Source organism: Zalophus californianus, chromosome 4, assembly GCF_009762305.2.
Source record: "Zalophus californianus isolate mZalCal1 chromosome 4, mZalCal1.pri.v2, whole genome shotgun sequence".
Classification (NCBI taxonomy): Eukaryota; Metazoa; Chordata; class Mammalia; order Carnivora; family Otariidae; genus Zalophus; species Zalophus californianus.
Window position 1 is genome coordinate 53,674,553 of NC_045598.1, and position 25,894 is coordinate 53,700,446.

At 41.8% G+C, this 25,894-nt stretch overlaps 1 protein-coding gene across 4 annotated transcripts; it reads left to right on the forward strand.

Moving 5' to 3' along the window:
* Positions 1 to 1,577: 1,577 nt before the first annotated feature.
* Positions 1,578 to 17,383, forward strand: LEPROT. Of its 4 annotated transcripts, none has more exons than XM_027579418.2 (4): positions 1,578 to 1,598; positions 6,903 to 6,978; positions 11,825 to 12,011; positions 13,708 to 17,383. In XM_027579418.2, the coding sequence occupies exons 2-4, from the start codon at positions 6,950 to 6,952 to the stop codon at positions 13,822 to 13,824; spliced, it is 333 nt and encodes a 110-aa protein (XP_027435219.1). In that variant the 5' UTR covers positions 1,578 to 1,598; positions 6,903 to 6,949; the 3' UTR covers positions 13,825 to 17,383. The 4 variants fall into 4 exon arrangements, with proteins under 4 accessions (XP_027435219.1, XP_027435211.1, XP_027435203.1 ...); XM_027579410.2 differs by having other exon boundaries at positions 1,587 to 1,643; XM_027579402.2 differs by lacking the exon at positions 1,578 to 1,598 and adding an exon at positions 2,014 to 2,139.
* Positions 17,384 to 25,894: the final 8,511 nt, after the last annotated feature.

Consider the following 25,894-nt stretch of genomic DNA (forward strand, 5'->3'; position numbering starts at 1 on the left):
GGACCTACAGGGGTCTACAGTGAGCCAGGTATTAGCAACACAATGTTTTTAATAAGTGTACCTTACATCTACGAGGAGAAATGGGACAGGCTAGAAAAACAAATTCAGTTTTCAAAAGGTAAACTGAATGGGAATCCTGAAAGGTGGTGGTGGTGAGAATTTGTACTTCTCAGGCAGCCAGGGGAACCCCTTTATCTTTCAGTCTCTGAAAATTAGAAAAAAGCAATAGAAAAGGGGCAGCAGCAGTTCTCAGCTATAATGAGGCATAAGTGGCCTGTAATTCAACCTCCAAAGAACTGGAAGTCCTACCTTTTCTGAGCCTCTTTTCATAAAGGTAAAATAAAGCACTGGATCAAATGGCTTTTAAGATCTCTTCCAGATTGGCCCCACCAAGACAAAACTCCCCATTCCTGCGAGGAAAAGTAAGTACAAAATGGCCCCAGGAAGTTTAAATTGGCCTTGGTTACCTGCAGACTTTGAGGTCCTAAGGTGTAAGAATAATATTTATTTAAAGGTTCATGAACGTGGGCGCCTGGGTGGCTCAGATGGTTAAGCGTCTGCCTTCGGCTCAGGTCATGATCCCAGCGTCCTGGGATCGAGTCCCGCATCAGGCTCCTTGCTCAGCAGGGAGTCTGCTTCTCTCTCTCCCTCTGCCTGCCACTCCCCCTGCTTGTTCTCTCTCTGTCTCTCTCACAAAGGAACAAATAAAATCTTTAAAAAAAAAAAAAGGTTCATGAACGTTTCAGACGGAAAAGAGGTTATTGGTCTTTGTCTCTCTAAATAAACCAGGGTGTAAGGGAGAAAACGAGCGCTTGAAAAGTGTTAAGTTAGTATTAAGCAAGGCAGGTCCATGCAAATGCCAAGATCTTCAGGAGGGATGTCTCCTCGGGGCCTTTTCTCTGGTGCTCCCATCTCCAGCTCGGAAGCAGTCACAGTCAGGTAAACGCAGACCCGCACACACACAGAAGCACAGAAGCACGTTGGGGCTCAGAGAATAATGCTGCTCAGTAAGTGGGTGTCCCTTCCTTCCCTACCGATTGTAATTTCCCTCCTTCCTTCTCCCCACTTTCTCGTTCTCCACCCTCAGGCAGAGATTCCTTGTAGCCAGGAACCGCAATTCTGGGTCTTGGTTGCGCTGGACCTGCACTGGGTTGGCTGCGCTGGAGTGTCTTGGCCCGGGGACCCAGCGGTGCGGGAGGAGCCGAGGCCCCAGCCGACGTCTTACTGTTGTCAGCGACAGTTGCCAGCCGACGGATTGAAGGAGTGAACGTGGGGCAGGTTCGGGGATTACCCGTAGGACTCAGGATCTAGGAGGAGGGCTCCAGCGGCAAGGTCGGGTTTACACGCTGAGACTTCGTTTCCAGGACAAGTTCAGGACCTGGATCACTGGGTGGGACGGAACTCTGCGGGCTAGAGGCGGGATTATGGACGAACTGGGCGGGGCTTTGCGCGGCGCGGGGGGGGCCCTGCGTGGCGGGAGTGAGCTTGGGACCCGCTGGGATCCGGCTCTGAGAGGAGGGGCAGAGGCGATAGGGAACGGCGGGCGCAGGGCTCTGAGTGGCGAGGCCGGGAGAGATCAAGACCCCAGCGGCCGGGCTGTATGCATCTGGAGTGAACTTGAAACCCACAAGGGACTGGCATGGGTGGGACTCCGCGTGGCGGATCCTGGACAAACAGGGCGGGGCTGTGCGTGTCCGGGAGGGGCGGATCGGGACCGGGAGGGGCGGATCGGGACCGGCAGGGGCGGATCGGGACCGGCAGGGGCGGGGCTCGGCGTAGCGGATCTTGGACGAGCAGGGGCGGGGCTGTGCGTGGCGGGGCGGGGAGGATCGGGATCGCCAGGGGCGGGGCTCTGCGAGGTGAGTCTTGGACCAACAGGGGCGGGGCTCCGGGTGGAGGGGCGGGGAAGATCGGGACCGGCAGGGGCGGGGCTCTGCGAGACGGGTTTCGGACCCCAGGGGCGGGGCTCTGGGGAGCGGGGCGGGGCGGATCTGGACCGGCAGGGGCGGGGCTCCGTGTGAAGGGGCGGGCCCGGGACCCGCGGTGCGGTGCGGGGCCGGGTCTGGGCTGCAGCCGGGCCGTGGCAGGAAGCCGGAAGCAGCCGCGGCCCCAGCTCGGGAGATATGGCGGGTGTTAAAGGTATATGCGTGGCCCCCCGCTCGCTCCCTGGTCCTGCGGTGGGGTGTCGCCTCCGTCCCGGGCTAAGCCTGGAACTGAGCCTTCACCGCGTGGGCGGGGAACGGCATCCCCTAGGCCCGCCGCCCTCCTTGCCTCTCGGGGCGGGGGGAGGCGTTCGCCCTCTCCCTTTGCCCCGCGGGGTGCGGGTGGAATCTCACTGGTCTTCACGCTCTTGCCAGGCTCTCCGGGGCCCTCCAGGCGGAGCCAGGAGCGGTGCCTTCCCGGGACACCCGGCCTGGCCCTTGGCATTACCTCCCGGCTCCTCAGTTCCTCGGAGCGCCCCCCCGCCCCCACCTCTGCCGAGTTTTAAACAGACTGGGTTTCCACTTCCTGACATGTCCACCCTAACGCCTCTCCTCCCTCTTCCTGCAGCTCCGCAGTTTCCCATTTCCTCCAGAGCAGCCATTGTCTCTAGTCTTCTCGGTACCGGGGCTCTTAATCTTCTCCGTACTGAATTTTTCCAGTTGAGCAGAGTTGACTGCAGGCAACGGAAAGCCCCCAGAAATTCTGTATTTCTCGTAGTTGTGGATTAGGTGGAATGTTATCGCTACTTTCTTTAGTGTTTATGGACGGACAAGAAAGTAGTGTTTGCACAGTACGTTTTTGAATGGGGTAGTTAAAAAAGGGGGTACCGAGAATACCCCTTCCCTTATCTGTATGCCTTTAGAGAAATGGGAGATGGCAGCGGTGGGAGAGGCTATTGGAAGGCTTCCTGTTATTTTCGTGGGAAACCATTCGATTTCTAATGTTTGATTGAGTAGTGTAACTTGTTTCTATGTTGGAATTACTGTCCTCTTTGGAATTTGTACCCAAGGATTTTCCTGGTTAATCAGTATCTGCTATAAACATGTATAGAGAGATTTGCGTGCATGTGTGTGCACTCTGAAATTTGAGTATGTGAGCTCTTAGCGGCAGACACATTTTATCATTATTTCTGGCTGACTTTTATATCAGTTTAGTAAATACGATATACTTGGACGGTGTCCAGTGTGTGACATGTCTGTTTGAAGCCAGTGCAGAACAGGTGATAATTAGTATCTCAGTACTGCACTGTGCTGTTTAGTCATGCCCCCAAACTATCAAATAATAAAAATGGTTATGTGTAAATGTGGTAGAAATTGTGTTGTAGTGAAAAAGAAGATAGACTCTGAAATGGAAAAGGACTAAAGGAAAAAAGCATTTTACAGATAGTTCACCTTTTATTGAGGGACTATACAGTATGCCTATGACTTGGGATAAAAAGATAAAAGTAATTTTGGGGTGACAGAACTGGAAATAATTATATTACTGTTGAAGTGGCCAAGGTGTGCTTAGATAACAGGAGGAGCACAGTGATGGTGTTGTGGATTGAATTGTATCCCTCAAAAGAAGTGGTCATGTTCTAACTCCCCAGTACCTGTGAATGTGACCTTATTTGGGAATAGGATCTTGGCAGATGTTTCAAGTTAAGATGATATTGGATTAGAGTGTGCCCTAATCCAATGAGTGGTGTCCTTGTAAAAAAGGAAATTTGCATGTAGAGACATAGGGAGAACACCACATGGAAACAGAGGCAAAAACTGGAACGATGCAGGTAGACACCAAGAAGCACCAAAGATTGCCAGTGACCACCAGGAGTTAGGAAAAAGCAAGGAAAGTTTCTTGCCTTAGAACCTTCAGAGGAAGCATGGCCCTGCCAACACCTTGATTAGAGACATCAAGGCTCCAGAACTGTGAGAAAATAAAATCCTCTGGTTCTAAAGGGTCCACTTTGTAGTACATTTATAGCAGCCCCAGGAAACTCACACAAATGGGATTATTTAACCCTGCTCCTGGGAGAAAGAGGACTGCTTTCACTAAAGAGGCAATTTTGCATTGAATCTAAAAAGGTCAGTAAGGTAAATGGAGCAAGGACGGAGTTTTTTCCAAGTGGAGAGAACATGTGCCAAACAACTCCGCAGGCTGTGAGAGCAGCTGTAAAGGGGCGATACCATCGCTGTTTATTTGAGAGATCAGTGCCTGCCACGTGGAGGATGGATTGCAAGAGTCACAGTTGGAGGCAGGTGTGAGATGGTGAGGGCGGGTTCAAGAGAAGAGGGTGGACATCTCATTCCTTTAGGGCTACTCTAACAAAAATGCCAGAAACTGGGTGGCATAAACAGCAAACGTTTATTTCTCAGTCCTGGGTCCCGAAAAGTCCAAGATCAAGGTGTCAACAGATTCAGGGTCTGGTGAATGTCTGCTTAGTGATTTATAGACTGCGGTATTCTCGCTGTGTCCTCCTCACGTGGTAGAGCAGGCAAGGGAGCTCCGGAGTCCCATCCATGAGGGCCCCTCCTTCATGACCTAATCGCCTCCCGGAAGCTTCAAATACCATGACATTGGCACTAGGATTTAACATGAGTCTGGGGAGGGGATACACTCATTCAGTCTATAGCAGTAGGTGTGAGTGACAACTGGGAGATTGAGTCACCTTGACTTGCTAATTTTCTCTAAGACAGAGTGTGATGATAGTGTTGGTTGTTCTTTCAAGATAGAACTTAAAGGGGCGCCTGGGTGGCTCAAGTCGGTTAAGCATCTGCCTTCGGCTCAGGTCATGATCCCAGGGTCCTGGGATGCAGCCTCACATCCGGCTCCCTGCTCAGTGGGGAGCCTGCTTCTCCCTCTCCCTCTGCCTGTCGCTCCCCCTGCTTGTGCTTGTTCTCTCTGTCAAATAAATAAATAAAACCTTAAAAAAAAAAAAAGATAGAACTTAAAGGGAAGAAGTGTGTTTGGAAGGAGAGGGTGGGATGTTTCAGTTTAACACATGTTGAATTTGAGGTCCTTGTTGGCTACCCAGGCAGAGAAGTCCCGAGTGGAGTAGGAGGTGCAGGCCTAGTTCTTAGGACCTGTTCTGGGCTGCAACATCAGATGTGGCTTGGCCCTTGTGGTACCAGGGAGCTTTGGGTTGAATGCAGTGTCTCAGTAGAAATGTACAGTGGAAAGAAATGAAATTGGATTCCTGGTTAGATCCAACTTTAAAAGATGGCAGAGGATGTGATTCCTGAAAAAAGAAAAAAAAGAATCAGCTGGAGGTACATTTGTGACCCTTGAGAGATCAGTGTCACAGAACAGAGAGAAGACATCTATGGTTCCTAGCTTTGAAAGGTCTGCAGGAGGGAGTGATGCAGATGGTCAGGCACAGTGCCAATCAGGAAAAGACCATCTGTCATGAAAAATGTGAAAAGTTAGTTTTGTAAGCTTTTCTTTAAAGAGTGACATGTACTACATGGAAAAATATAAAAATTAAAAAAATTGACAGCCCTTCCTTGTCCCCTAATGTCTGTATACTTGCAGATGTTTTTAAAAAGCACCTTGGCATCTTCCTATAAGACAGTCTTCCCAAATCTCTTAAAGTAAAAGGAAGCAATCAAAATGTTAATTAAGTTACTGAATAATTTTGAGCATTATGGATTTTTTTCAGAAGGAAATTTGGCTAAATTGTGTCCTGTGCTTTGGGTTTATACCTTTGGGAAAGAACGTTGCTAAAAAGAGCAGATCCTTCATCAGGCAACCTTTCTTTATGGAGCACCTCCTTTTGCCAGACACTTCCCATAGATTATCTCCTTTATTTCCCATCAGCTCCATGATAAGGTGGTACCGTTTATTCCCATTTCACAGGTGAGAAATCAGATGGAGAGAGGTTCAGTTTCTCTCTGAGGTCACACAACCAGTTGGTGGCAGTGTTAAGATTTGAACCCCTGTTGGTGGTGACTCAGAGCTCAAGATTCTTTAACGGCCCTAATGCTCTGTCTCCCACTCAGCAGAGTTACAAGGACAAATACGTTCCTGCCCCCTCAGAGATTAGTGTTGAACAAATGCAGGGAATAAATATTTTATTTGGTGGATACTAGTTGGGAATAACTTTCTATGAAGAAAGCAGTCTTCAAATATTGAAGTACTGTGGTTGGGGGAGGCAAAATGATCAAAGGGTATGTATATTACTGTGAGGTAGTTTGGGATATAATTTAAAGAGAGGATTTTCAGCATTTGGATACTGTCAGAAGAAGATGATCTGCCTCAGGTGGTCGTGAGTTCCCTTCACTGGAGTTGTGCAGACAGGCTGGCTGGCCTCTTATGATGAAAAGAGGGAATTTATGTATTAGATAGGGGTTGGGAAATGCTTGAGACCTTTCTCACCTAATGATTTTAAAGTGGTGGGCATAGGCAGTCATTTGCCAGTCAAATGTGACATCAGCTAATGAAATAGGTAAATCACTATCTTTGCTTAAATTGGGAACCTTTTAATTCTTTCTTTAATTGAATGTTTTTATTGAGGTATAAATCACATACCATAAAATTAACCCTTTTAAAGTGTAAAATTGGGGGTGCCTGGGTAGTTCAGTTGGTTAAGCGTCTGCCTTCTGCTCAGGTCATGACCCCGGGGTCCTGGGCTTGAGCCCCACGTTGGGCTCCCTGCTCAGCGGGGAGCCTGTTTCTCCCTCTCCCTCTGCTGCTCCCCCTGTTTGTGCTCTCTCTGTCAAATAAATAAATAAAATCTTAAAAAAAAAAGTGTAAAATTCTGGGGTTTTTAGTATATTCACAAGGTTGTGCAACCATCACTACTAGTTAATTCCAGAACATTTCATCACCCGCAGAAGAAACTCCATACCCATTAGTAAGCACTCCCCCACTCCTCCCCTCCTCCCCTAGCCCCTGGCAACCACTGATCTGGGATCTTTAACTCTTGGTTTTATTTTTCACAGCTCTCGTGGCATTATCCTTCAGTGGAGCTATTGGGCTGACTTTTCTCATGCTGGGATGTGCCTTAGAAGATTATGGGTAAGTTATCATCTCCAAAAGAACTATTCCTGTTTTTGTACCTTCATCACCATTAGTATGAGTGTTAGCAAGTTTGGTCAGTGTAGCACCAGGTGAAGTCCAGGTCCCTTCACGGGTCAGTTGTATCTGTACAGAGAGAAAAGTTCTTTTTAAACTTGATCTATTCATTTAGTAAGCACTGACTGAGCACCTACTCTGGACCAGCTGGGGATACAAGAATGAAGAGACACAGTCCTGTCCTTAAGGATCTCACAGTTGTTGTGCCTGAGAGGCAGGCAGGCAGCAATCCAGTTGATCTGTAGTGGAGTTGAGTGCAAAGGACACTGAGCGCTTTGAGAAGGCGTATTTGAGTCTCCCTGGGAGAGTCAGGGAGAGCTGCAGAGAAGCAGTGCTCCTTAAGCCGAGACGTGGTGCCTGCATAAGAGTTTGTGGGGCTGATGAGTTAGAGGAGGGCATTCCAGGCAGAGGGAACATTCAACAAAATTTCTTTATTCAGTTGGTCGAGTGCTTACCATGTAGCAGCCACCGTTACGGGAACGGAGGATTAAGGGCTGAGAGACCCAAGGCCCTGCTCTCTTAGAGGGTGTATTTCAGTGGGGGAGACAGACAATAAACGGATTCAAAAATGTCCATTCTATCAGTGGCAGAAATGTTATGAAGAATAAAGGATAAAGGGCACAGAGGCCTGGGAGAGAGTGGTCAGGGCAGGCCTCTTGGAGAGGGTACCATGTGAGCAGAAATGTAAAGGAAATAAGGAAGCAGGCCATGCGGATAACTGGGGAAGGAGGACTTTGGGCAGTAGGGAAGTCCTATGCTGAGGCTCACAGACATGAAAGCATATAGACTGTTGAGGAAACCACATGTGGTTCATTATGGTAGAGCATAGAGTGTAGCTGGGGTGGGCAGAAGAAGGGTTGGTCAAGGATGTGGAATCAGTCAGCCTTTAGGGCGCTGTATGCCATGTGAAGGAGGTGAGATTTTATACTTCAGGCAGTAGGAGCTGGAGAAGTATCTCGAGAATAGGTTTAGAGGGTGAGGGGGTTTACGTTTTAAGAAGGTCAATCTGACCCAAGTGTGAGTGTGGGTAGCAAGGTGCTGAGAGTGCAGCCAGGGTGAGTTAGCAGGGCACTGCTGTCATAAGTCAGGCAGAATGTAGGGCCATGGCAGTAGCAGTGGGAAGAAAGGAAGGAGAGAAATCCAGGTTGGCAGAACTAACAGGTTTTGTTAACTGACGTCAGGGTTCAGCAAGGGGAAAGGGTTTGGGGTTGCCTCCCAGGTGATTGGCGTGAGCAACTAACTGCACAGAAGATGATGGAACTAACTTAAACCAACTGGAGCAAGTCAGTAGGATATTGATGAGTTCAAATCTCTCACCCCAGGGGTGCCTGGGTGGCTCAGTCGGTTGAGAAATTAGTTTTGTATCTTAACGATGATAACCCGGGATTATCGTCTACATTAGGAGTCAGCAAACTGGCACACAGGCCAAACATGGCCTGATGCCTATTTTTGTAATTAACATTTTATCAGAACTCAGCGACGCTCATTTAGGTACTATTTTTGGCTACTTTTCTACTACAGGGACAGAGTAGTTGAGAGAGAGAGCTTGCAGCTTGTAAAGTCTAAAATATTTACTGTTTGATCTTTGCAGAAGAAGTTTGCCAATCTCTGGCCTACATGTTTTCTGAAGAGTTAACATTTAATATTTAAATTTTGTGTATAAACAAGGTTGCTTCTATATTAACAGTTCTTGTAGGTGAATATTGATGGCTTACTGTGAATGGGAATTTAGTCTCCTACGTTGTTCTACAGAAAACTCTCACTGTGTTCTAGGAAGAATTAAGAGCTCCTGGCTGTGGGCATGTCAGGTCCCAGCTGGCTCTATTCCAGACTTCTTCTCCTCTCTGTATCTCCATTTCCTCACTGGTAAAATAAGGACTTTGAACTAGAGAATCTCTAAAGGCCCTTCACCGATACTGTTTGGTGATTCTTGAAACACACAAAAATCCCTGTAATTTGAAGTCAGGAGTTAAAATTCAATGTTTACATCCTGAGTCCTCTTGATGAAGGTTCCTTTCCCTTCTTGCTTTCTGGTTACTATCCTGCACTCCTAATCTGTGGCTGAAAGAAGCTTTCATCACAGTGTAGCTTTACCACAACCTCCGCTTAGAGGTGCCGGCTCTCAGGGTGGGTCTCCATCGTGGTGCTATGTATTTCTGGGATGTGGCTATCTAAACGTGAGTAGAGACTGTGCTTTTTTTCACTTAAGGAATGAAGCACAATAAACATCTACCTGATGGAGAAACATATTTTTGAAGTAGTTATAGAGAAAATGTAATTGAAAAGCAGATGGCAATTTTTAAAATAATGCAAAACATTACAGTATTATAGTTGCCTCTTACAGTAAAAGCTATCTAAAATTTTTGCTAGTAAGCATATTTATTTTTATAACTTTCATATGTAAAAGTCATTTTGTTTATTCAGTAAGTATTAATGGAATACCTCATTCTAGGCCATGGAGATAAATGGTGATTGATTAAGACAAATTAGATTCTTGTTCACATAACAAGGAAATATCAAATAGGGATAAGTGTGTGCAAAAAGTTAAGAGAGCAGTGTACTTAGGGTAACTTGAAGTATTTAAAATGGATAGTCAGTTTTATTTCACATAACATGATATCCTCTGTGTTCATCCATGTCATCACAAATGCAAGATCTCATTCTTTTTTATGGCTGAGTAATATTCGTGTGTGTGTGTGTGTGTGTGTGTGTGTGTGTGTGTGTGTGTGTGTGTGTATGTATCTCCCATATCTTCTTTATCTCTTCGTCTATTGATGGACTTTTGGGTTACTTCTGTATCCTGGCTATTATAAATAATGCTGCAGTGAACATAGATATGCATATGTCTTTTTCAAATTAGTGTTTTTTTGTTTTCTTTGGGTAGATACCCAGTAGTGGAATTACTGGATCATATGGTAACTCTGATTTTTTTTTTTTTTTTTTTGAGGAACCTCCATACTGTTTTTCACAGTGGTCGCACCAATTTGCATTCCTATCAGCAGTGCACAAGGGTTCCCTTTTTTCCACATTCTTGCCAATACTTGTTTTATTTTGTCTTTTTGATACTAGCCATTCCGACTGGTGTAAGATAATATCTCATTGTGGTTTTGATTTGCATTTCCCTGTTGTTGAGTGATGGTTGAGCATCTTTTCATGTGTCTGTTGGCCATCTGTATTTCTTCTTTGGAAAAATATCTGTTCAGGTCCTCTGCCCTTCTTAAATTGGATTACTTGGGGTTTTTTTTGGTGTTGAATTGTATAAGTTCTTTATATATTTAGGATATTAACATCTTACTGGATATATCATTTGCAAATATCTTCTCCCATTCAGTAGGTTACCTTTTCGTTTTATTAATGGTTTCCTTCACTGTGCAAAAGTTTTTTATTTTAATGTAGTCCCAGTAGTTTAATTTTGCTTTTGTTTCCCTTGCCTGTGGAGACATATCTAGGAAAATGTTACTAAGGCTGATGTCAGAGATTATTGCCTGTGTTTTCTTCTAGGAGTTTTATGGTTTCAGATGTCACTTTTAGGTCTTTAGTCCATTTTGAGTCTGTTTTTATATATGTTGTGAGAAAGTGGTCCAGTTTCATTCATTTGCATGTAGCTATTCAGGTTTCCTACCACCACTTATTGAGGAGAACAAACTGATGGTTGGTTTGGGAGGTGGAGGGATGGGCAGAATGGGCGAAGGGCAGTGAGAGATGCAGGCTTCCAGTTATGGAATGAATAAGTCACGGGGTTAAAAGGCACATAAAAGGCACAGCATAGGAAATAGAGTCAGTGGCATCATAATAGTGATCTATGGAGACAGGTGGTAGCTACACTTGTGAACATAGCATAATGTATAGACTTGTTGAATCACTGTGTTGTACACCTGAAAACTATTGTAACATTGTGTGTCAACTATACTTCAATAAAAAATGATAATAATAATAAATAAATAAAATTAAATGGTTAGGGAGAGCCACTTGTAGAAGGAGACCTCTCAGTTTAGATTACATAAGAAGGAGCCAGACAATGCGAAGAGCAGGAGGGGAGCATTCCAAGCAGAGGGCATGGCTAGTGCAGAAGCCTTAAGACAGGGATGAGCTCAGATGTTCAAGGAACAGAAAAAAGGCTGGTGTGGCTATTGAGTGGATGAAGAGAAGATGGCACAAAATGAATGGATCATACAAAGCTTTCTAGGCCAGGGCAAGGAATCTGGGTTTTTCTAAGCCACTGAAGGGTTTCCAACATGCATATACTCAAAAGACCTCTACTGAATTAGCATGTTCAAAGCACTGTACTGTGTTCTGTAGGGAAAGCAAAGATAACTAGATGAAGTCATCTTCACTAAGTGAAGATTCTGTCTTTAAGAAATTACAGCTCAGGGGGCACCTGGGTGGCTCAGTCCTGGAATCCTGCTCAGCGGGGAGCCTGCTTCTCCCTCTGCCTGCAGCTCCTCCTGCTTGTGCTCTCTCTCTGTCAAATAAATAAATAAAATCTTAAAAAAAAAATTTACAGCTCACTAATAACGGAAAACAATAAAGATTCTAGATTACACATTGTGTAGTTGTTTTTTTTTTTTAAACACCATGTAAACTATATACGTATTAACGGACTAGTAATTTTTAATCATTACATCTTATCTGTTCCTGGTATAAATCATCTCATGTACGAGTATTGACAACTAAATGAATGATTGTTTGACCTAGACATTGAAGATGCTTCTGACTTTGAAATGGCAGCGTGTCTTTAAAATGTAACCATAACTTCTCTTTCTGCGTTTCTTCTGGGTCCACCCGACAGCGTTTACTGGCCCTTGTTTGTCCTGATATTTCATGTCATCTCTCCCATCCCCTATTTCATTGCCAAAAGAGCAACTTATGACTCCGACGCCACAAGTAGTGCCTGCCGGGAGCTGGCGTATTTTTTCACTACTGGAATTGTTGTCTCTGCCTTTGGATTTCCTGTTATTCTTGCCCGTGTGTCTGTGGTAAGTTTTGTCTTCTATTGTTTTGCCCAGTTGTTGCTGAGTTTACTTCAGAGGCCTGTGTCCAGAACATCGATTTCATTTCCAGTGCTTAGGCTTAATACTCAAATCCAGACGTGTTTTTAGTTTCTCTCTTCCATTGTAGATCTCCCTCTCAGTGTCTTGGCCATGTTTTCCGAATGCTCTCTTTGTTTCTCTCACAACTTTTAGCCAGACCATGTGATTTCTTGCTTTTTCGACTTTAAGCTATTTTCTGGAATTGTACTTAAGTCCTTGCCTCTTAGGGCAATCCACGGAGACTATGATAGCAGTGCTCTTCTGGTTCCAAAGTGAGCATCACATCACATTCTTCTGCAAATAGGATCATGGACACAATTTTCAACCCAATACATTTGGCATATTTTGAGGGACTACTACATGGCCTCTAGAAGATACAGTGAATAAGATGCCATCTTCACAGCTAATATAAAATTTTTCTTTTTGTCTCCAAAACACACATTGTGGGTATAATTTATTCACTTCTTTGACATTCACTGTCTTTCATCCTACTTGCTTTTATTTCCCCTCACTACATACTGTTTCAATTTCATGAAACTCTTATTTGGGGCATTGGGTGTCTTACTTGGGGCATTGAATCTTTGGAACATCTGCTATTTGTAAGATACCAGGAATAAGAGCTAGATACTGTCTCTGTTCCAGAGAACACAGAAACTAGCCTGATGGGTAAGTACACTATAAATGTATTATGTGTGGTAATTGAAACATGATCACAATAGGAGCACCAGGAAGAGAGAAATTCCAACTGGCATTTGATGTAGACCTCTAAGGATAAATAAGGTTTTGATTAAAGTAGGGAAGGCTGTTCTATGGAATGGCACCCAAGTGTGAAAAGGCAATATGTAGTATAAAGAACAGTTCAGTATGATGGAGCCAAAAGGATGTGGTTGAGATCGAGGCTAGAAAGGCTAGTGAAGCCCAGTTGGGCAGGCTCTTGAATGCCATGCCAGTCTGAACTCTATCTAGATAATGGAGAAGCACTGAAGGTATTTGAATGCAAAATCGTCACGACCTTGTTCTTCTTGTGCCTTAGAATAGTGCTTCTTATGTTTGGCTGTAAGGATTTCTGTTTTATGCATCATGTTTTTTGAAGAACCCCTTTCATTGAGGTTTTCTTTCTACTGGTTAAATTAAAACAAAAAATGCCCACTAGAGGGTACTCTCATCCCCTCCTGTGCCTCTGTGGAACCATCTGCCAAGCTGGAAAGCTGTTTTCATTGGTATGCAGATTATTATTTAAAGCTTAAAAAAGAAACAGACTAATCCATAACTCTCCAATTCCTATTTTTCTGAAAGAAGGCAATGGGTATAGAACTTTCAGTACCCAATATTATAATTGGACCCTTTATATTCTGGCTGCTTGTATTTTACTTAAGGCAATCATCGTCTACTAAAAACAAGTTGAGAAATATGTCTAATGGGGAAAATGATAAGGATGATACAGACTTAATTATCAAGCCTCACGAGGTAATTAGGCTAATTACTGAATAGTTCACTCTCTCCCGCCTATTACATCATTAAGCCTTTTTAGCAGTTTTATGTAATATTTCATTGGATGATTCTAATGCAGAAAATAACAGAGACTTTCAAAGAGTGCAATATGAAGAAAGTAAAGATTTAATCCTCTTTTCTTGTGTTTCAGATCAAATGGGGAGCCTGTGGCCTTGTGCTGGCAGGCAATGCAGTCATTTTCCTTACAATTCAAGGTTTTTTCCTTGTATTTGGAAGAGGAGATGATTTTAGCTGGGAGCAGTGGTAGCACATTATTCTGATAAAATGCATTTTATTTCTTAGAAGTCATACTATATGTATTTGTGTGCACATGTGGCTTTTTATTATAAAATTTCATATGCTATTTTTTTATACCTTTATATCCTATTCATTGTAAGAAGGACTACATGAGAAAAAGATTAGTTTTATTTCCAGCCAGCAGACCTCTCCATTTTCTCAAGTTGAATTATGTTACTTGTTTGGCTGTTCATATACTAATGGTGCTCTCAGAAAACACATGAACACAGTCTTGTAGATAGCTGCTCACTCGTGCAATGCACCTTTTGCCCGGGGATGTGCCTGGGTAGGCAGATAACACTGGAGCAAGTCTCCGTTCTGCCCAGGACTTCCAAGATGTACTTGTGGCCCAGAGAGACGGAGGTGGCTCCCTCTTTGTGTTGTAGATAGATCCTTGCTTCTCAGAGTGTGGTCCGAACAGCAATGGCCTCTCCCAGGAGCCAGTACGTCCGGAATCAGAGGCCCCACCAGGGACCCAGCGCATTTTGGATGAGATCCCAAATGAATTATATGTACATGCAAGTGTGATAAGTGCCGTCATAGAGGAATACTTAATCACATCTAGCATCCTTGTCTTCCCTTTGGCTGAACCACTTAACCTCTCTGGGCATTAAGTGGCTCATTTGTAAAAATTGTTTTCCGAGTCTCTTTGGTATTTGTGAAATGTCCAAACCGAAAATCTTGTTCCTCACGTTTGTGGAACTATTCTCACACTGTCTGAAAGGCAGTGGCTGTTTGCACGGTGCTGGGGGAACAGAATCACCCCAGAGCCCCACTTACATGCACCGAGGGAGGCCAGGCTGGAGCCAGTCCCTGCTTTAGCAGGGTGGGCAAGAGCAAACAGGTGATACTGTTTCATTTCCCTTTATAATCACACACTTCTCCCCAGCTGCTTCTCTGTGACGCTGTCCACCTCCACCCTCCCAAACACACATACCCCAAGGTTCCGACTTACCCTTACTTCCTCACGGCTCTGCCTCTTGCTCTCTATAGAGCCATGGAGCCAAGTAAGCAGGCAGAGGGTGAGCTGCTTAATTTTCTTCCCATGTTGATGTACTTACTGTCTTTCATGCCTTGTAGGTCTATAAAACATCTAATGCCACTTTTAAATGAATCATTGGGAATACCTGTCACGCTGGCTCCTCTAAGCAGTTTTTCTAGTTCAACTTTTTGTCTAAAGTCTGTTGAGAAAGGGAAATATGGGAACTAGAACCACTTGGTGAGAGTATAATGACTTCAAAGCATTGTCAATGTGTGATAACTGATATACATTGAAAACACTGAAATTTTGAAGTTCGGAATCTGAGGAATTAGTATACATTTTCACATTCTGGAGTGATCTGGGACCAGGAGAAGAGAATGGTGATACCTAAAAGGACAGTGTGCAGTTATATTTTGGCCTTGTGCATGATCTTATGTTTTCAAAATTCTATGTACGTACAGAATTGTTGATGTTACTTCCAAGTATTTATACTAGAAAAATTATATAGACACTTTATAATTTTAATCAGCATTTTTAATAACACTTGCACTTATTTTATTGTAATAAATTTCTCTTTTAACACAAAAGAAAGTTTAATTTCAAAAGTCTTTATTCTGATGTAGCCTTGCTTAAAAGATAAAGTGAGAATCTCTTGGTGTTCGGAAATGGGCAGTTTGAGCAATAGATTATTGTTCAGTTATAGCAATAAATTTTAAGATACCATTTTGAGTGTCTTGTTGGCTTGTGATAATATTTCTTTTCCTAAAATGGAAATAGTGTTTAATTTATATTCCCCTTTTGCAAAAGTGTCTTTGTTACTTATACATATTTCAAATAACCAAGGTAGCCTTAATATGTAGCCTTAAAGCATTGCCTCTTGATTGTATTTCCAGAATGATATAAAGTACTTGAATAGAGAATATTTGTAACTCTTCCCTAATAATGGAATGGGTTTATTGAAGTGATAGATTGTAGAATTTGCTCTGTGTTTAAAAACGAACATTATTCTTAGTGCTTAAGTGTCAATTAAGTAATAAATGTCGATAGGAAGTATTACCATGTATGAATGTACAATACAAAAGTTTCCTTTTGATGACACAAATGTTGGGCATTTTTTTTCCTTATAAAAGGTTCGTTTTTTTTCTGTATACCTTAGAAAATATTTTGGAGATTCAGAGCACATTGATTACATTCTAAAACTGAGACTACACATAGAGAATTGCTCACAAGTAAGTAATCTTGTAAAGGGATTCTCTGTCATGTGAAGGGATTCTCTGTCATGTTCCAGACAACTGGCTTACAGGTGGACTTTGAAACATTTTGCCACAGAAAGTGGGAGATTGGTGATTGAGTTCCCAGACCAAGCCTTCTGAGGCAGGCTAACCCCTCCTGTCTTTGACTTCTAATGCTCAGGGAACCTGCCTGAGTTTTGGGGCTCGGAAGCAGGGTAGCATGAACAGGGTGGAGAAAGCAAAGTGTAAATTTTCACCTCTTTTCCTAAGAACAAAGGTCTTTCTTTCATTTTTGCAGCACTTCCCATCCCCTAATGCCCTTGGGGTCCAGGTACTTTCCTCTGAGTTTTGCTGGCCTCCTCTTCTGGTGCGGGGCCTTCCTCCCAGCCTGCCCCACCTGCTGGCTTCCTCCTATGTCCAGATCACCCACCTCTCTGCTCCTACCAGTCAGTTGTCTTAATATGGCTGATACGGTGCGGTGCTGGTCAGACTCCTTCCCAGAAAGAAACTTGTGATCATCTCCTCCCTCCCCTGGAACTTACCAGTGCTGTGGGCACTTCCCAAGCCCTGCTGCAGCTGCATTTTACAAGGGAGTGCCTTGGAACCCAGTGGCTCACTCACAGCAAATGGCAGAGTTTCAAAGTAAAGTGGAAAAAGCATTCCAGCAGTTTATAGAAGGAAAATAATATTTGGGTTAGGGGCAACCCTCTCATCTCTCTCACCCCTTCCTCCGGGTGAGTTCTCAGCTGGTTGTACTTTTCATGGTTGTTTCTTTTCCTCCACTTAGAAACCCACAGATTTTTCTTACAGTCCTCAAGAAATCTTTGCCTCTGAGGTATTCCCTTGATGAAGACCCTTCTAGAAGCTGAAGCGTTTCATTAAGTTAATAACATTCCTTATGCTCTCAGGGAAATGCTTAGGAGACATCACAAAAATGTGCCCTTTTCCAAGTTGGCAAAAAATTCAGATTTTGCACCATAATTTAACAAGATTTTTATGAGGATGCTAGCATTTTCCAAGCATAGTAATTAGTTCACAACTGGGAACTGTTATTTCTGTAAATGGATGTAAGTTGTGTGTTTTAAATTTTTTTCCCCATGCTGCGTCATGAAATACCTTATTTGCAAAAATCCCAGTGTATAATAGCTCATGAATTACAACCTGCTTTGTGGTGGCCGTGCTTCTGGAACAGAGCCAGTGAAACGTGTGTAACTCCGAACGTGACGTGAAAGATCTCCACGACTGCTTTAGAAGGAATTGTATGTGTATGATGAGGATGATTACTTTTTAAATAAAACGTGTCATTTATACTTTAATAAAGACCTTTATGTACATTATTAAACTAAAATGTTTAATTTTAGCAGATTAATTTTCCCAGTATTTTGTTTGGACAATCTTAACGTGACTATGACCAGTTTTGAGCCTATACTTAACTGTGGTTGAAGAGAAGCAGTCCAGAGATATATGCAAACTGGACGGAATCCAGTTCCTAATTACAGCTTTGCTGTGGCTAACGCTCCCGTGGGTGGAGGTGGGTGTGGGGCCATGGATCATCAATAATGGCTGTATTGGAAAAGGGAGAAAACTCAACACTTTAAAAAAACTGCTGTACATACTCTAAAGAAAAGTCTTTTTGTGCACTACAGAAGAAAATGAACTGATGTAAAATACTACTTAACGAATAATGTGTCCTCCCTATGCGTGAAACATTTGGGGAAGATCTGATGTCTTACCAGTGGATTTAGGCAGCTAGATGACAAAGAAACTGAGCTAGTTATTTCTTTGTGTTGCCCAACTAAGTGTAAAGTCAAAGTTTTAGTAGAAATTTAATATCAACATAACCATAAAGAAAAAAACAGTTCCCAAGGAAACTTCTCTGGTCCAACGGTTTGTACATATGCATTTTCATGTAGAAAGCACACTGGATGCGTTGAGAATCCTCCTCTGGGGCTGAGAATGGATATGCCTGGAGAAGTCATACATCTGATACTTAAACAGCATCTCCTGTTTTGAGATTTAAAACATCATCCACAACAACAACAACAGCAGCAAACTTTCCTATTTTGTTTTTTGTTAGCTACATGTGAATAAAATGTCTTATCCAGTCATTATAATTGGGAAGTTATTTTCTCCTTTGTGCTTCCTAAAGTGGCTCTTACAAATTTCCACTGAAGTTATCTGTTTCTTGTTTTTGCAGAAGTAGAAAACAAATGTCTGCTTGTTTGTTTTTTTTTTTAAGAATTGGTGAAGAACTTAAATTTCAGGACTTTACCTACATTTTTAAAAAGTGTAAGTTTGGGGGCGTCTGGGTGGCTCAGTTGGTTGAGTGACTGCCTTCGGCTCAGGTCATGATCCTGAGTCCCGGGATTGAGTCCCACATCGGGCTTCCTGCTCAGCAGGGAGTCTGCTTCTCCCTCTGACCCTCTTCCCTCTCATGCTATCTCTCATTCTCTCTCTCTCTCAAATAAATAAATAAAATCTTAAAAAAAAAAAGTGCAACTTTGGGCGCCTGGGTGGCTCAGTTTGTTAAGCAACTGCCTTCGGCTCAGGTCATGATCCTGGAGTCCCGGGATCGGGTCCCGCATCGGGCTCCCTGCTCAGCAGGGAGTCTGCTTCTCCCTCTGACCCTCCTCCCTCTCATGCTCTCTGTCTCTCATTCTGTCTCTCACAAATAAATAAAATCTTAAAAAAAAATTTAAAAAGTTAACTTTGTCGAAAATGAATTCCAATTCTGTTTAATTTCCTGTAGTTACCAGGCATAGTGCAAAATTACTAGATGACCATTTTGAAACAATTACTCATGTTCAATATTGGGCATGTAGACAAAGTGGTCCTAATCTTGAGATTGCACATTTGGAGAAGAACATACTCGAAGTCTGCACAGTATCTATTGTTGATCTCATAATCACAACTGGAAAATATGGTAGGGAAGTGGGGTAAATAGTATGTGGGGCTTTGCGACGTTAGGTAGGGTAGCATGTCTTGTAGGCTTCCTCTTACAGAAGCCATTTGAGTTCAGGCCCAAAAGAGGTGAGAAAGAGAGCAATGTAGATTTCAGAGGACAAATCAATCTTTGTACACATCCTTAAATTAGTTCTTTCAGATGCTTTTCCAGAAGAGCAAAGGTGGGTTGAAGACTATACGCATTTTTTTGTGGTACCAAATCATCTTAATTAGCAATTCCTGAGAATACTGTCCCCCCACCAAAATACATGTTTTCATGTTTTAAAAATATTACTAATTTATTCAGGAAAAAAAAAAACCTTAATGTTACTTTAAATGGGACATATATTTAAAAACTAGTGATACTGAATTCTTTTTCATACTTTTTCCCCTCTCTCTTTTGTGAATTACTTACATTTCTTTTAGGACATTTCTCTTTTTTATTGATACGTAAGAATTGTATATATACTAAGAATTGTATTTTTCTTATATTCTGCAAAAATATTTTTAAAATCACTCAATTATCTAGCAAGAGGTAGTCCTGTGATTTTTAAACTTGTAGTTTTCCTACCTATAGAACTTTTTGAGTTTTGTGTAGCCAAATACATTAATTTTTTCCCTAAAAATCTGAATTTGTATCTCTTCCTAGAAAGTTCTCGGTTTCAAGAGAAGAGAAACATTCCCCTAAAGCATTTGTGGGTTCATTAAAAATGCATTTATCTTTAATTCATCTAGAATTTACTTTGGTGAATGATAGGATGCAATAATATCTCTCTGGATATCTTTACCAGGTATCTTAGCTGTTTAATAAGTTGGCTAAATAATTCGTTTAATTTCAAATATCACCTTTAACATATAGTAAAAATTTATATTCGCCTAGTTTATTTCTGATTTTCTCTTCTGTTCTTTTTTGACTTATATGTGTTCCCGAACTGAACTGGTACCACATTTTAAAAAAATGTATGGCTTTACAATATGCTTTTAAATTTGGTAGAATAAGTCTGCAGTGATTTTTCTTTTTCTCCTTAAAGCAAAATTCCAAGTACGTCGGCATTTGTAGCTTGAGAAATAAAAACTACAAGTAAGATAGCTCTTGATCTAGGAATTGAAGCTATGTGTTAGTTGACACTCTGACCAGGTCATGGTCATTGATAAAGAAGAGAGTAAGTCAAGTGTCCATTGTAGATGGCTGAGGAAGTAGCAGCTAGTGCCTAAATTGTAGTGATCATTAATTTTAAAGACTAATGAAGGCAACATCAGGAAGACTTTTCTGTGTTCTCTATTTTTCTGCTCTTAATACATTTTTTCATTATTGGAAATTATCCTGATACAGGTTGGAAACTGCTGAAAACAGTGAATTCTTATGGGCTTTTTTATTCTAAATCAAATCAGCCCGATGGCAAACCCCATTGTATCTGAGATAACCCAGATGAATCTTCTGGTTCTCAACAACTTTTAGGGACCTGCCAAATCTGTATTTCTGGGCAGCATTAGCAATTAGAGGAGCTGAAGTTCACGTGTTTTATCAGCTGAAGTTGATTTTGGTTTGGATTTATTTGGACTGTGAACTATTTTAATCAGGACAAATACAGCTAGCATATAGTAGGACTCTGAACATGAAATGGCAATTTAATTGATAGAGAGTTTCTTAGAGAAGGGGTAGTGTAGTAAGATTAAATAGCTTTAGCTAAAAATAGGTTTCTTTTAACAGATTAGATTATGACCTCTATTTCCGCTTTTCTGTGATTGGCAAGTTAGGACTACCTGGTGACATATTAAAGGTGTCTTTAGTTGATTTTCAAGTTTGCCTCTTTCAAACCGGGGGGGAAATTCTCAAGTTCTTCCTTTGCAGTTTGTTTGGGTTTGACATGACTCTTAAAAAACATGGGAATAGTGTCTGAGCTGGTAATGGAGTTAAATTAACTCACAGGTAGACCTAATTCACATACCACACAGTTCACCCATTTGTGGAGGGTAGCACAGTAGTTTTTAGTGTATACAAGTTGTGCGAAGGACAACACAGTTTTAGAATATTTTCATCGTTCCAAATGAAATCTGTATTCTACAGCAGTCACTCATTCCCCCCGCGCCCCGCCACATCCTAACTGTCTCAGCCCTAAAAAACCACTAATCTGCCACTTTCTGTCTCTATGGATTTGCCTCTTGGGGACTTCTCATATAAATGGAATCAATAATAGGGACGCCTGGGTGGCTCAGTCAGCTGGGCATCTGCCTTCAGCTCAGCTTATGGTCCCAGGGTCCTGGGATCGAGTCCCGCACTGGGCTCCTTGCTACGCGGGGAGTCTGCTGCTCCCTCTCCCTCTGCCGCTCCCCCTGCTTGTGCTTGCTCTCACTCCCTCTCTGTCTCTGATAGATAAATAAATAAACTCTTAAAAAAAATAAATGGAATCATATAGGGTCTTCTGTGACTGCTAACACTTAGCATGTTTTCTTTCTTTCATTCTAACAAAATATAGTTGGCATTTTCTTTTTAGAAATAGTTTCTATTCAGTTGTCAAATATTTAAGGTGAACAACATGATGTTTTCATAGACACATACATTGTGAAATGATTACTACATTTAAATTAATTAACACATCCACCACCTCCCATAGTTAACCATTTTTTTGTGTGTATGTGGTGAGAACACTTGGGATTTATTCCATTTGCGATTTCAAATATACAATACATTATTATTAACTATAGTCACCAAGCCATACATCAGGTCTCCTGAACTTATTCATCTTGTAACAGAAGTCTTGTACCCTTTGACCAGCCTCTCCCATTTCTTTCCCCCACTCTGCCACTCCTAGCCCCTGATAACCACCATTCTACACTGTTACCCTGAGTCTGACTTAAAAAAAAATTTTTTTTTAGATTCCACATATAAGTGATAACCATACGATATTTGTCTTTCTCTGTCTAGCTTATTTTACTTATATAACGTCCTCCAGGTCCAGCCATGTTGTTGCAAATGGCAGGATTTCTTTCTTTCTCATGGCTGAATATTCCATTGTAGATCTATATACTATATCTTCTTTACCAGTCATCCATAGATGGACGTTTAGGTAGTTTCCATATCTTAGCTATTCTGAATAATGCTGCAATGAACATGGGAGTCCAGATACCTCTTTGAGATACTGATTTTGTTTCCTTTGGGTATATACCCAAAAGTGGGATTGCTGGATCATACGGTAGTTTTATTTTTGGTTTTTTATTTTTTTCTTTAAATTTTTTATTGTTATGTTAATCACCATACATTACATCATTAGTTTTTGATGTAGTGTTCCATGATTCATTGTTTGTGCATAACACCCAGTGCTCCACGCAGAACGTATTTTTGGTTTTTTAAAAAATTGAGATATAACTGACATACAACATCATGTTAGTTTAAGGTGTGGAATGTATTTGATTCACTTATATATTGCAATATGATTACCACTGTAGTGTTAGCTAGCACCTCTATCACATCACATAATTATTTCTTTCTTGTGGTGAGAACAATTAAGATCTAGTCTTTTAGCAACTTTGAAGTTTAATCTACAGTATTGCTGACTGTAATCATTATGTTGTGCATTAGATCTCTAGAAATACTTATCCACTAGTTGCAAGGTTGTAACCTTAAACATTTCTCCAATTCTCCCACCCCCTAGCCCCTGGTAACCACCATCTACTCTGTTTTTATGAGCTCAGCTTTTTTAGATTCCACATATAAGTGATATCAAAACAGTACTTGTATTTCTGTATCTGACTTAGCATAATGCTTTCAAAGTCCATCCATGTTGTGGCAAATGGCAGAATTTCCTTCTTTCTCATAGCTGAATAATGTCCCATTGTTTGTATGTGTATACCACATCTTTATCCATTCATCCATTGATGAACACTTAGGTTGTTTCCATATCTTGGCTATTCTGAATAATGCTGCAATGAACATGGTGTGCAAATATCCCTTTGAGATACTGATTTCAATTCATTTGGCTATACACCCAGGAGTGGGATTGCTGGATCTTATGGCAGTTCAATTTTTAATTTTTTTGAGGAAATTCCATACTGTTTTCTGTAATGGCTGTACCATTTTACATACCCACCAACAGTGTTATAAACGTTCTCTTTTCTACATATTCTTGCCAACATTTGTTATCTCTTGTCTTTTTAATAGCCATCCTAATAGGTATGAGGTGATATACCCTTGTGGTTTTGATTTGTTTTTCCTTGATGACGAATGATGTTGAACATCTTTTGATGTATCTGTTGGCCATTTGTAGGTCTTCTTTGGCAAAATATCTATTCAGGTCCTTTGCCCATTTTTAAATTGGATTATTTACTTTTTGCTACTCTATTGTATGATTCTTGATATATTTTGGATATTAACCCCTTATTAGACATATGGTTTGCAGATGTTTTCTCCCATTTTATAGGTTGCTTTTTCAATTTATTGCTTCCTTTGCTGTGCAGAAGCTCTTTAGTTTAATGTAGTTTCACTTTTTTATCTTAGTGTTTGTTGCCTGGGCTTTTGGTGTCTGATCCAGGAAACCATTTCCAAGGCCCATGTCAAAGATCTTTTTCTGTATGTTTTCTTCGAGGAGTTTTGTAATTTTAGGCCTTACATTTAAGTTTTTGATCCATTTCAAGTTATATTTTGTGAGTGGTGTAAGATAGAGATCTGATTTCTTGTGCTATCTTGGTGATATTTAAAAATACACGCTCACGGGGCGCCTTCATGGCTCAGCCGTTAAGCGTCTGCCTTTGGCTCAGGTCATGATCCCGGGGTCCTGGGATCGAGCCCCACATCGGGCTCCCTGCTCGACGGGAAGCCTGCTTCTCCCTCTCCCACTCTCCTGCTTGTGTTCTGCTTTCGCTGTGTCTCTCTCTGTGAGAACAAATAAATAAAATCTTAAAAAAATAAAAATAAAAATACATGCTCCCTTACCTTCAGCACTGTTTTAAAAACAGAATGCTGGGTTTCATTCCTGATGAATTGTGAAAACTTTTCCTGCAATTTCTATTTTGTCCTCTCCACTTTTCTATTCACATTAGCCTGTGGATCTATGTCTTCCTGAACAATAAGTCAGAAAGTGATTCTAGTGTCACCGGTATGAATCTCAGTCCAGAAATTTGGGTGCAACAATTATCTCCTGTGATGGTTAATTTTATGTATCAACTTGACTGGCTATGGGGTTCTCAGGTATTTGGTTTTTCTGGGTGTGCCTGTGAGGGTGTTTCTGGATGAGATTAACATGAGAATCAGTATTGCCCTCCCCAGTGTGGGTGGGCCTTATCCAATCAGGCAGAGGCATGAATAGAACAAAAAAGGCTGAGTAAAAGAGAATTCACTCTCTGTCTACAAGTGAGGACACTGATTTTCTCCTGTCTTGAAACTTGGGCTTCGTTCTTGGAATTTCAATTCTCCTACATCTCCAGTTTGTTGACCACAAATTTTGGGACTTCTCAGCCTGCTTATTCACGTGAGCCAATTCCTTGTAATAAATCACCCCTCTCCCACCCCATTCTCAATATATGGATGGATGGATAGATAGATGGATGGATAGATAGATGGATAGATGGATGGATACATAGATCTGTTGGTTCTGTTCTCTGGAAAACCCAGATTAATTTTCTTTCTTTCTTTTTTTAAGGTTTTGTTTATTTTGTCAGAGAGAGAGAGAGAGAGAGAGCACACAAGCTGGGGGAGTGGCAGGCAGAGGGAGAAGCAGGCTCCCTGCTGAGCAAGGAGCCCCATGTGGGACTCATCCCAGGACTCTGGGATCATGACCTGAGCCGAAGGCAGACGCTTAATCAACTGAGCCACCCAGGCATCCCAATCTAATTTTCTTGCTTTTTTTTATATCAACTTCAATTCTGTGCCTCCCATCTCATTGGACTGATGGCAAGTTCAACTCCAGGTTTTTTAGAAATTGAAACTTAGGGCAGCATAGAGAACTCAGATCTTAAGGCACAGGGCAAGTTTCCACCTCTCCAGTCATTGATCCTTACCCATCATGAGTCACTGTGGAGATACTCATTGCCTCCAATTACATGATCTCTCTAGGACCAGGGCTTTCTGCACCTTTAGGGCCACCATTAGTGCAAGGGCATCTCTAATGAGGCTTTAAACCAGAAAGCTCCTTTCCCTTTCTGATCTTTCCACCATCACAGAGTACTGCCAGGGATTAGGGCATGAGTCCTGGTTGCTTAAGGGATTGACTTCAGTATTGTTAAGATGTCAGTTCTCCCCAAACTGATCAATAGATTCAGTACAGTCTTAATCAAAATCCCAGCAAGATTTTTAGGAGAAATTAATATACACCCTGATTGCCAGACTTATTATAAAGTTAGTTAGGACAATAGGACAGTGTGATATTGGAGAAAGGACATTCATGTGGATCAATGGAATAGCATCCAGGATTCAGAAATAGACCCACACATAGATGGTCATAATGATTTTTGATTTAAAAAAATTCTAAGCTGAGGCGACACAGCAGTGAACCCGACAAATTCTTTGCCCTCATTGAGCTTACCTTCAAATGGGTAAGACAACTTAATTTTTAAAGTTACCAAATATTTGAGTAATAACACTTAATCGTGAATGCTATGAAGAAGTAAGTTGGGATAAAGGCGTAGAGAATGACTTGCAGGACGGGCTACTTAAATAGGTTGGGTAGAGAGGATTATTGAGCAGAGCTATGAATAATGAGGAATAAACGTGATGTGATCTATTTTTAGGGTACAATTGTACAATTCTGGTTTGTTCACTCATCCTTTTAATAATTTTTGCTAAGCACTTACTATGTGCCAGATATTATTCTAGATGCTGGGGATATAGTAGTGAATAAAACAGGCAAAACCTCTCTCTCCATGCAGCTTACTTTTTTGTAGGGAAGCAA

Excerpts from the sequence above, each read along its gene's own strand:
- LEPROT (XM_027579402.2), top strand. Across the intron at positions 6,979-11,824 it reads TGTGCCTTAGAAGATTATGG|CGTTTACTGGCCCTTGTTTG; the intron begins GTAAGTTATCAT and ends TCCACCCGACAG. Across the intron at positions 12,012-13,707 it reads TTCTTGCCCGTGTGTCTGTG|ATCAAATGGGGAGCCTGTGG; the intron begins GTAAGTTTTGTC and ends CTTGTGTTTCAG.